Below are 12,281 nucleotides of genomic sequence, written 5' to 3'. Positions count from 1 at the left end.
TTCGCTTATTTATAAGCTAGAGGACGAACATTGCTACCGGCCAGGCCGGGCCGTTGCGGTTAAATTTTACGTACCTACCACGCTGCACGCGGCTTGCTACTTCGCCTTGTTTTACGAACGGACGGTTGGCAATAACTCTCCGCTTTATGTCCACTGCCAAACTGCAAAACCCGCCTAATAATAACGGTACCAAACTGACCAGAAAACAGTCGATTCTCATCGCAAGACTCCATGACCTGTTATCGTCATCGAGCAAATCGAACTTTAACGAGTGGCACTTACCGAGTATGGAAGGCGCTCTGGCATACGGTGCAAACGTAGTTCCTCTGTCGGCCGCCATCGTCTATCTGAGACTCGGAGCAGGGTGAACAGTTGGCGGCACGATGTTGGTTGAGTTTGGCGCGAGTCACGAAGGGCTGGTTGCAGCTAGGGCACAAGAAACGTTTCTCACCGGTATGGCAACGAAGGTGTGCGATGAGGTTGTTTTTCTTCTTGAAGGACTTCGGGCAGATGGTGCATTGATGCGTCTCCTGGACCATATCAGCGGTCTCGAGACCGGTTTTTTTCTCGACGTGCAGAGATTCGTGGTAAATGTACTCAGCCGCAGATTTTGTCGTGTAGCCGCACTTGCCGCACCGCCAGTCTTTGGCATTGGTAGCTTCTTCAAGCACCTTAGTTTCCTTGGCATTCTGGGAGTACTCGGTACCGGCAGCTTCTGTAACCACCTTTTCAACATTCCCGGCTGTGTTGGCACCCTGACAGTCCTCGGCACTACCAGCGTTTTCGACCACTTTCTCGTCATTCCCTGCACTCCTGGAACTGCTCCTCTCTCTCTTGTCATTTCCCGACGCTTGGGCCGACCCGAACTTACACTTTCGCTGACGAGAGTGCAGCGCAAGACCTTGGGGCGTTGGGAAGGACATTCCACACCTGGGACACCTGAAAGACCATGCAGAAATATTAGCAAAGTGTTTTATTCGATGAAAATTTCCTTACACCCTTCTTGTCATCAGCCCACTGAGCTAAAAGAATCCGTAAGTATCAAAAAATATGCTGATCCTGAATTCAGTATCCATCCCGTTTCTTTGAGCTCTTGGACTGTTGACCAATTGTTCAAATTCGAAGGCCCACTCACCTTGGACACAGCTCGATGTGTGTGGATAGAAGGTGTTCTTTGAGTTTGGCGATGCTGGGTAGAGAGGCGTCGCAGTGCAGACAGTTCTTTTTTCGCTGAACACCCGTCTGTGCGTACTTCTTAGCCTCGACGCGGTCTTTGTGGCGGGAAGATTTGCGGTGTCGAATGGCTTCATCGGTGGATGAGAACGTCAAGGCGCACAACGAGCAGAAGTACGGTTCGATTTTGACCGAGGATTTAAACACATGATTGGACAGTTGGTGTCGCTGCAGAGCTATTTGCGAACGGAAGATCTGGTTGCACTGCTGACATCGAAGTCGCGTTTGGTATTCATCCGATGCGGTTTCCGCCGCGTGCCCCGTCTCCGCTACATGCTGCTTTAGCTGTAGGTTGTATCTAAAGTGCTGGCCACATGTGTCACACGGCAAACGACGCTGTCGCGTTATCACTACTGGCACTGAACCGTCCATCATTGAAACGACTTGTCGGTGACTCAAACTCATCACGTGCACCTCCATCTCATCGTTATCTTCACACCAAACATCGCACGCTGTGCACCTGAAGCTACTCGATATCTTCGAGGTGGAAAAGAGAGAAACAGCTAAAAGTACTTCTATGTCGTTTTCGTTGGCTATAACGTAGCGACTAAGATTCATTGGAATAACGTAACAGGCCAGGTGAATTATTGGATTTGCCTGCACCTATAAGTTTCCTGAATTCTTTGCCAATTGATATGGTACCCCAATCGCGTGAGCTGACATCACATGTACATATACAAGTGTAATCACTGATTATATATTAAAAGAATGAAAGAAAATAACCTGTGAAGATGTTTAAATTTTTAACGTACAAGCGATAAAATTGAATCTGGTTTGATATTCGAAGGAGTTGAAAAACGCATCCTTTCAAAGAATGCTGGGCATGTACAAGAAGCCAACCGTTGTCAAAAGACTGAAGCAGATTTCGATGAATGTATTTGTTTAAAAAGGTTCACGTTATAGCTAGCCTAACATCATGCCAATGCATGACAATAAAACCTGGAAATCTCACCTCTCGATGTGCATCAGTGTGATATTTAGAGCGCCAGTGACGTAGGAAAGTTTCTTCGGTGTTGCAATAGAAGCGGCATCCGGCACACTGGAACGGGGACTGACGTACAATATTGGCCATGTTGTCTAGAAGAAAGGTGCGCGCTCTGGGACTGCGAGGAACAACTCCGGAGATACGGCAGTGGTAATGAGAGAGAAGATGCTTTCCCATCTGAGGCCGCTGAACCCAAGTTTTGCACATTTCGCACCATATGACCTCTCGTTTTCTGTTCCTCGACTGTTTCTGGATATCCGATGCGCTATTCTCCTCGTTATCCTGCACCTTCTGCAGTAGATTCAAGAGAAGAATACCCTTCAGAGCTGGAAACAAAATTAAATGATTTTTTTCTAACGCGACTTACCCAGCTGGCTACCACCCGCCTTCCCCGCATTGAACGAGTCCCCTTCACAGGAGCGGATTCGCCTCCCGCGGGAAGACGAAGTTCCCCATCGAGTTCAGTGATACTGCGTTTCGCATGAAGCTCAGAGAGCAGGTGCCGTTCGTAGACTACTTTGGAGGCGAGGGTTCGAGCACAGGGACTGCAATAGAAGCCGCTGTTCCGGTCACTCCGAGCACCAGGAACCCATTTTCCTCTGGTATGGTCTGGCGGGGGTTGGTTTCCAGGCTCCTTCTCATCCTTGCTCCCGTCATCGCCCGCCTTCTGCAACGGACAAAATACAGACTACTTCTCATTCCTTCCAACACTACAGCTTCGTCGCATTCCGCGTTATACCTGTCCATGAGCAATTTCCTGCTGGCTTGTTGGCTCCCATTTTCCACCAGTGTAAGATGGCGGCGGTTGTTCCGGATTGTCGTCTTCCGGATCAAGTTCGACTTCTTCCTCCGCGAGCTCGGTTTCCATCTGAGCAACGGCCGGAAGTCCGGGTCGCCACTTCCCTCCAGTGTGGCCTTGCGGTGGATACTCCGGGTCGTCAGCGTCGTCGGTTTCGGAGCACGATTCCTCCTCGACCACGTCTTCGTCCGGGGAGCACTCGTCTTCGGAATCAACCTCGTCTACGTAGTCGTACACCTCGTACTGAGAGAGAGAAGAGTGCGCTGTGTCCTTGGTTTCAGCACCAGTTCCCATATCGACGAGGACAGTGTCTCCGAGCCAAACTTCGCGCTGCTTAGATGTACCGGACTTAGCGACGGAGTCGTCAGCCATGAAGGTTTCGAACGAAGTTTCTTGCGGAATCTCCTGCTTGTCGCCGTAATTAAGAACCGTGATCTTCATCATCGATCCTGCTGTCGTGCAGTTCTTGCTCGACGAGGTTGTCGCAACGGATTTTCCTGTAGACGACGTCACGATGTCGGGGAAGCCGACTAGCGAGGGAATGCTCAGATGGTCGGTGGGGTTGTCGAGCTCTGCGTCGACGGGGAGGATGTTCAGCTTTCCGGGGACGAGAGCTTTCGAATTCACTTCTTCGGACTCCGTCTGAGACCTACGAGGTCTCTTTATCCTCGCCTCAGCGTGGCCTTCGTTCTTCTTGCCAGCGTTAAGCCTCGTCCTAGAAATACGTCTTTGGGGCTTCTTCGCGCTGCTCCGGAGCTCAAGCGAATTGAAAAACGCGTCGGCATTTGGGATCTCCGGGTATGAAACGGTCTTCGAAGTACTCGTCGTCCCTTGGACGCCACCTTGTTTCACCGGAAGGCGACAGCACCCGGCTCGACGGTGCTGAACGTAGTTCTCCAGTCCGTTGATAGTCGCGTGACACTTGATGCAAAAGTGCACGTCATCCTCGTCCTCGTAGTTCTCCATGATTCCGTGTCAGATTTCTTTTGGTTGAGCTACGTTCAAGATCCAAAGTGGTAGCGTAACTCACGGCCGATCTGGAGACGGGGCAAAAATTTGACGGTTGAAATTACACTGAGGATCGAAGCAAACAAGCGTCGCACACAATTATAACGAAAGTAACGGTATAAGAGAGTTTTGGAGTGTCGGACTGTGCGGTACGAAAATTTTTTTAACGACGCGCTTACGATACACCGCGTTATGAAAGCGGACAGACGTTTGCTAATTACGAAGAAACTCTTTACGAGGTTTTCGATACGATAGCTCGGTTCCTTTGAGACGTTTACATCGGCGTAAAAATAAAGTGGGTCCCCATATACTCGCCGATATTAACCGCGATAAGAACTTTCGGCGGAATCCCGGCCGTCGTCGTCGGGGGCAGGAAGATCCTCGGTGTTACGTGCTCTCAGGGTATCCACGCACACTCGAAGACCGTATCGGGAAAATATGCGGCTCCCGAAATGCAGTTCTAACTAACTCCCGGAACGTTTATGAGCACGCGGTGATTCAGCGAACGCGTCAAGATCGCAGGTCGGCTTAATAGCGGCAATGGGACATCTACCTGCAGTCCGCGGACACGTGGGCGAGCAATAAAATCGCACTCGTGTTACATCCACTGAGAAATGACGGTCGGTCTAGATACGACCGAGAAGGACAGGGTCGCGGGCTGGATCCCAGAAATATAATCCACTTTGTTGATTCCGCGGGGGGAGAAACCCGGGCAGCATTTAATTATGAGAATGAAACGATAGGACTCTCAACACGCAAAAGCTAGTCGCTTGGGTCCGGGCCAATTCCGCTCTCCCGCTGCAGCACAGCTAGTTTCGTCGATGCGCAAATAACTCGATGAATTTACCCGTGCTTTGTTTATACATATATTCATCCCGGTGTTAAATAATTCCATGATGCATTCGCCGTCATACCGGAGTTTAATCTTCCCGCTGAAGCTTTTTGCCAACAGATTACCAAATTTATACTTGCAGCAGGCACCGATCCCCCTCTCTGACAATTTTTCGTAAATTATATAGAGTACATAGACAGTGGCGGAGTTTCATTGGTCGCGAGTTGTGATCGTCAGGTGAACCGGAAAAAACGAATGTTTTGCTCCTGCCAATTTCTGGTCGCGGGATCGAAGCGAGGCAACTTGATGCTCGACTGCTCGGCAAAGGGGCGAAGAGCGCGAGGAGATCAGGAGGAAAATGGGTAGAGGGCGCAGACCGAGGGCAGGAAGAACGGTCGATGCCGTGGCCGTTATTCGGACAACGACACTCGGCCGGGGTGTCCGTCTGCGGCACGTCCGTGCGTCTCTGCTCGTTTGCCTTCCACTTCGGCTTCCAGACGCGAACACCCCGCGAAGTCTAAGGCGACGTAGCCGCGAGACCAAAAATGACTCAATTTCCTCCCCCGAGCTGGTTTAACAGGATTCTTGGCACGCGAGCGGGATTCAAGAGCTTCCACCGTTCGTCCGATCTTCCTATTCCGCTCTGTTCCTCGCACGATGATCGAACAATCTAACCGGAACTTCGTCAGGGGTGGCTGGACGAACGCCCGTTCGGGAATTGTGACACCGACAGAGCCGGCGGCTGGTCGACGATTTACGGGTGGTTAACGAAAAAATAAATAACCCTGTTAATTGGCTGGTTCGCGGGAAGGGCGGTTGCCCCGTTGGAACGGAACGGACGCGTCGATGGAGGAACGCGCGATGCCGATTTACCGTATGTGACACGGTATCAGCGCTCAGTGAGCCGAGGAGAACGAGGAAGCCGGTGCAGAAAAGGCGTAGAAAACATAAAGGACTTTCGTCCGTTTGAGCGATGACGAGCGGCGACTAATCCTTCGTTATTGGCCGGCTCGTAAAAACTCAGCCCTGTACGATGCTGTCCGTTCTACGGAGAGAATGAAGGAGTGAGAGCAAGAGAAAGAGAGAGAGAGAGAAGGAGACAGACCGAGACGGAGAATCCGGGAACGTTGCTGACCAGGCGAGCTCCCCCAGGAGGAGAATCGAGGTATCCATCACTTTGGCTCTGTCAAACCTCCCGGCAAACTAATTACTATTTCCGTCCAAGTTCTTGAGGACGAGTTCTTGAATCCAGGCCGTCTTGCGCGAGGAGCGAACGTCGGCAGATTATACAGGCGGCGGCTGCAGGCCGGCGGGCATTTCGTCTCCCAGGACAAATCGAATGATCGAGGAGCGTCCCTCTTTAATAATAATTACCGTCACCGTTAATCCGACGCCGGGGGTTCTTCCGCGGTTACCAACGCCTCGGGGGATCGACGTCGGCACTTCTCGAGCCTGCGATGCACCGAACGCCAGAAGCCACTTTCGAACGTCTGCGGAGCGGCGTGCGGCAGACCGTCCGTTTCGTAACCCGCATCGTGATAGATGTATAAATCTGGATGAATTATCGGCGTAACTGTTTTTCCTCAAACGTGTTTCATCATCGTATCGCTGCAGCGCCGGTCCGTCTCCCTGCACATTACGCCTGTAATTTGACGCCTTGAATTATGTATTTTCGTTATTTCTTTGAATTATAGCGCCTCTATCTCGAGCCTCGCGACTCGATTAACCGATTAATAAACCATCCGCCTTATAGCTCCGTCCGTATGCCACGCATTGGTATTTCAACCGTCGCTCCCTTTTTTTGCTATTCAATTTACGTCTGCAGCTGCAGCAACGTAGTAGCGTTGCTTGGTAGGTAATCCGTGGATTGCTCGGTATCTATCATTCTTAAGCCCCACCCAGCCGTCTTTGAATGTCTCCGTCACGCTGTCAATTCGAAAGAAGGATATACCGCGTTGATAAGAAAATAGCGGATCGAAGAATCCGATCTTTAACTGGTTAAGGGACAAATGATCGAACCAGAAACAATAACACGACATTTTCCTTGTCTGTCAGCCTCAGCGATTCTATGCACATTGAAGTTGCACAAGAATTTGTTTTGTGCAAGCATGCGGCTCGACTCACGAAATACGCTAAATAAAAAGCTCACAATCGCATAAGCACAACGTCTCCGGAGTGCGATGTAGATCGAATCTGCAAACATGCGTCAGACTAGCGCTACTTACATCCTTTCAAGAGGAACGAGCACACTGGCCGGGAGTTTCGTGATAGCGGAGAAAAACTGGAAATAAATTCACCCTCTTAAGTCTCTCTCTCTCTCTCTTGTTCACCTTCCATCTTTCTCTCTCGAATTTTTACCAAACGCCTGACGCTACGAAGGAGCCTCCGGCAGTCAGCAACCTTTCACCCCTTACACCCTGTCTCCAGCTCTCGATTATATCAGTGTTCAAAGTTCCCGGTCTAACACACAGTTCAAGAGAAAGAGTAGACACAACTTCTTCTTTTATTTTCTAACCGAGAGTAGTGAGCCTAGAAATCCATCCCTACGAATAGATATCGAAGAAAGAAACCTCGTTTTTAACCAATTTCTCAGTTCTGACACTAATTCAACTTTGAAACCGCATCATGAACGTTCTGTAAAAATACCTTCGTATTGGTTCTTCATTTCAAATGGGACAACCTGACATCTGGAGTTCTTTTTCTACGTGTACGATCGCTTCGTGCAATTTGAAGGGGAATCGATTCAACTAACTCCGGTGAAATAAAAAATTTCCGTAGTCGTCTGAATAACCGGAATCACAAGTTTTATAAAAATATTCAGTTTCATTCGTTCGCAGCCTATTATAGTACACATGTAGGCAAAGAATGCCACGAATTAATCGAAGCACACGAGACAAGTGCCCAACTACTTCCACCGGGGACCGGCACCACTTCGAGGAACCAGAGTAACACCAGAGATCCTTGACCTCAGGCTACAAATTGCAAAAATATAGCTCAACGGCAGCGTTCAATTAACCCGCGGTCGTTATCACGTCGCGAGTGTTCGATGATAAAGATCGACTTGCGAGGCGAAGAACGGTGACATCATACATGGTATGCGGGAGTTTCATCGAATACCGAGACAAAGATATAAAGATATACCTTTAATCAGGAACGATACCCAATGGATATACATCAACACGAGTAGCCTTTTACAATTTACTCTCCTTGGCGCAATGACGCTTGCGTGAATTGTCACATGCGATAAACGCGAGGTGCAGCTCGGCAGGCGGCGGAACGGAAAGAGGAAGAAGTCGAAGTAAGATCCTCGGAATATCGAGCCGCTCCGGTTAATGTTTCTAACGACGTTAGACCGGCGGCGTGTGCCAGGTCGAGGAGGACATGCAGGCACTTCTCATTTCCCCCCTGACCAATGTACACCTCCACCCTTATCGGGGCAAGGGTGAGGGTGTAGGTGGCGCACGTATTCTCACCCCGCACCCCTTCGCTCTCTCGGCCGGAGTTGCATCCGGCGGTGTGAGGGGCGATGAGAGGGTAGAAGAGGGGGTGGGTGAGCTTCTGTCTAATCGATGCCGCGCTCGGCTGTGCGCGCTGGGCCTGCCGGCTATTACGCACCTTAATGTCCTCCCGACCGACTCCCTCTGAGCGGGCGGCCATGACACGTGTCAATCTGCCGCAGACGCGGGATCGATACCGTGCAGGACTACCGACCAAAGGCTCTCTCACCGACGCTGTGCACTCCGCACCAACACCCCCAGCCTCGTCATCCCCTAGCGATACACAACCGAACAACTTCGACGATCCCCGAGATGCCAGCTACTCGTCGTCGTCGTCGTCGTCTAGCCGCTCACTTACACCGCTCAACTCCGGACGGCTCTGTCGCACACGTCCCGATGTCTTCGTCTGCAGGGTGCCGTTCGTCCTTTTTTCCTTTCAAAAGCAACCCCGTCTCTTGGACGTGATTTTCTCGGCACTTGAATGTCGCGGTTCGTTAGGATCGACATTTCGGACTTGACATTCATTGTTCAATTTTAGAAATTAGAAATACCCGATCCAATACGCGATATTGCCGATGGCATAGGCGGATTAATTCCTAACCTTTATTTGAAAATAAAAAAAAAGCTAGGACATGTGCCGAAAGTTTGAAAATTGAGCTTCCAGAGGAAAAGGAAATCAATAGAGAAAGGCGAATGATTGAAGGAATGTTTGAAAGAGGTATGCCGTTACGGTTTTTCTTTCTGCTATTTCTGCACATCCCGAAATTCGTCAGGATTCACGAACCCAGGGGGTAAAGCTTTGATCTTCTCATCTATTACTGATGTTCACGATGCTGGTTCTCCTTCTTTTTTTTCTTCTTCACGATACTAATTCGGAGTGCTCTTTACCGTGTTTCGCAAGGCGGGGAAGAGTTCGGAATATATAGGTATACATGTATGTCAGATCCCGCGAGAACTGGAGGTGGGTAGAAAAAGCTCCGAGGTTTAGCACTGCGTATAGTAACTTGTGCTTGACGGAATCGCGTGACGACGCTCGATTTCTCCGACTCGGAATCGCCTTGCTCTAATCGTCATCAATACAATTCGAGGTCAGGTGGAGCGTAGATCAGGTTATAAACCATTCAGCGGTTGCTGCAAAATCGGACAATGATTACAATGAAAGGCTCCTGCAGGGATCGATAGCGTTTTTCACATATATTTTGCACTGGCCGGTTCGCAATAAATCGCAATAATCATTCTTTGCGTACTGAAATAACACAGGTCAACGAAAAAAAATTTTCTTTCTTGATTTTCTATTGCGATAAATAAATTTCGATTCCATACATCGGATAATAGCTAAAACCTTTATTTACTACTTGTAAAGTTTCTTTTTATATTTCTTACGTTGATAAATAAGTCTTGAAGTTTTTTGTTGATAGCTAACGTGGACGCCTATTCGGAAAAAATGAGGAAAACGTTTCGCCAAGATGTAACGGGCCTTATTGTTATTAACGTTACAAGAGGCGGCATAATGAGAGCATGATGGGAGATTACGTTTGGGGCTTGATACGAGCAAGTCAATACGAAAACAGAAGAAGTACGAGAAATGTCAATTTTTAGACATTGTTTATCAATTTTTTTTACATTTGCAGTGTATTATTAATTATTATTTTCGAACAAAAGTGATTTAAATGCAAACCTGAAGTTTTATTATTTGTCATTTGCAGTAAATGTTTGAGGATATAGGTAATTTTTCTTAAAATCCGATTAATCGTTCTGGTATCTACAAAAACAAACTTTATCTAATAAAACTATTGTTTCATCTATTAGTCGCGTGGCAGAATCCAAATTTCATTTTCCAAATCTAAATTTCGTGCACAATGTGGTGGCTGTAACGATGCGCAAGAAAAAGAGCACGGAGTGTGCGAGATTATGTTTACCGGATCCGTGCGGCACTTCGGCGCGTACTTTGCAGCAGAGACTTAGCGCCGTGGGTATTCAGGAATTTTTCCCTCCTTCCCGCCGCGAACAAGTTCCACATATACCCTTATTCGCGCGGTCAGAAACGCCGCCTGGCGAACAGTGCCGGAACTGCGAAACGCGGCTTTGAGCATCGTGCGGCAAGGCAAACAAGCAAAAATCTCCTGAAATCTTAACGCGGCTTCCGCGGTCATTCGGTGTCAAGCCCTGAAATATACACTTCAAAAACGAGATCGAAGGACCTGAGCTCCTGGAACTGTAAGCACGAGGGCAACGTTATTGAAAAATTAAAATGACAGATGTTTGGAAAGGTTTTAGTGGGACTTTGTTTTGGTTGATATTCATAATCTTCACTTTAATTGTTGCATAGACTAAGCGCAAAGTCAGTTTCCGTTCAAATTCGTCAGAGACTTTCAAAGCTTTTAATATTTTTCAACTACTTCTACGTGGAGTTTATTTTTTACTTGAGTTGGTAATATTTAACGAATTTCTGTTCACCGGACAAGTGTTGCGAATTTAGTATTCAGACGGAAATTCTGATTTTATTCACCTCATAAATTTATTATTTTCTCTATTGTTTTCTATCGGAGGGAATCCGTAATATTATACCGTACATTAAGGGCGTCAATGAAACCGTTTCTTTCCAGGTTTATACCGTCCATAAACCATTAAGGACTGGCAGTCTGTGCAGAGATTATGACCATCGGACTACCGGTGTAGCAGAAGTGCGGCGATATCGCGCCGAGGGACTTTGGTAAAACGAACTCGGGACTACGAGGCGTGAAAAGGTCCTACGTGCCAAGAAAGTGGAAACAATGCGATATCCGTGCACCTTTTTTGTTCCTGTCATACGAACGGCTGGATCAAGCGGTCGAGTCTTTTTTCAAACCCGAGTGTTTCGAGTCAATCTGCGAAAACCACGGAAACTCTTCAAGATAAAAGATTTAACCGAACGATTTTCTTCAAGCATTTTCCGTGAGAAAAACGTACGCATATGTCTGTCAATACAATCGTAAGTCGAGACTGATGAGTCGATTTTTTAGAAATATATTCATAAATATAAAATGTAAATGTGTGTATCTTCCGGTCTTTAAATAAATGAATAAACGGAACGTTTAATGAACTCTTGTACAATCGTAGGAATATTTTTAATTCACCGATACCCGTACTGGGTGAACTGATCTCTGCAGATGTGTGCGAGGATGTAGCGAGTCGGGCCATAATTAATACGTTTCATCGCTCGAGGCTCATTTACCCCAAGATTTAGAATGTTATCTGTTTAGTCGAAGTTTCGCCGGTTCTTTTTATACCCTGAACTCTTTTCGGTGGAACGTCGGAGAAGTTGAAATAAAAAAAAAAAAAAAAATGAAAAAAAAAACGGAAACGAAAAAAGACTTCTGTATCCGATATATAAATTTTTCCGCTCCTGGTAAAACAAACATTACACGGTCGACGTGGGTATTCGATTTTTGGTGTGCAGAGTCGGCGCGTCTGCGATCCTTCAGGGCTAGACGTATAATATCCGGGTGAGGTGCTCATAGAGACCTGGCGTAATTTAGTACTTAGACTGCGTGGGTCCCGTTCATGTATAACTGCAGTGCAGGGAAAGAAAAAATAAGAGCCGTCACCTGCACGCTTGTGCAATTATATATATATATATGTATACACATCTCGACGCGTGTGGTATACGTAGGTATATATCCCGTAAGCCGGGGTTAAATAATCACCCAATTAAAGCACAATGAACTTACACACCTATATATAATGTACAACGTTTCTACCCGTATAACAACGTAGGTGTGCAACACTCGGGGTGTACATATATATGTATACCTACTTCACTTTGCGAACGGATGATGAGTTGGCGTGGTTATAGGCCGCCTTGTAACTTCCTATAACAGTGTGAACTTTCCAGTGTAACGAAGCTAGCGTATAAACTCGGTATTACCGGAGAAACTCGACCGTCAA

At 47.7% G+C, this 12,281-nt stretch overlaps 1 protein-coding gene across 2 annotated transcripts in view; it reads right to left on the bottom strand.

The window, feature by feature from the left end:
* Positions 1-12,281, bottom strand: part of LOC107225959 (zinc finger protein 91) — a 48,659-nt gene that overhangs the window by 26,250 nt on the left and 10,128 nt on the right. The window contains exons 2-6 of one of the 2 annotated variants that reach the window (XM_046730401.1): positions 2,958-4,054; positions 2,586-2,885; positions 2,186-2,509; positions 1,136-1,710; positions 283-939 (exon numbers count right to left, since the gene is read on the bottom strand). In XM_046730401.1, coding sequence (XP_046586357.1) covers positions 283-939; positions 1,136-1,710; positions 2,186-2,509; positions 2,586-2,885; positions 2,958-3,983 — 2,882 coding nt within the window. In that variant the 5' untranslated portion in view covers positions 3,984-4,054. The remainder of the gene's footprint in view (positions 1-282; positions 940-1,135; positions 1,711-2,185; positions 2,510-2,585; positions 2,886-2,957; positions 4,055-12,281) is intronic. The other variant, XM_046730402.1, reaches the window with a different exon arrangement.

Source organism: Neodiprion lecontei, chromosome 2 (genome assembly GCF_021901455.1).
Source record: "Neodiprion lecontei isolate iyNeoLeco1 chromosome 2, iyNeoLeco1.1, whole genome shotgun sequence".
Classification (NCBI taxonomy): Eukaryota; Metazoa; Arthropoda; class Insecta; order Hymenoptera; family Diprionidae; genus Neodiprion; species Neodiprion lecontei.
This window is presented reverse-complemented; position numbering and strand designations above follow the sequence as displayed.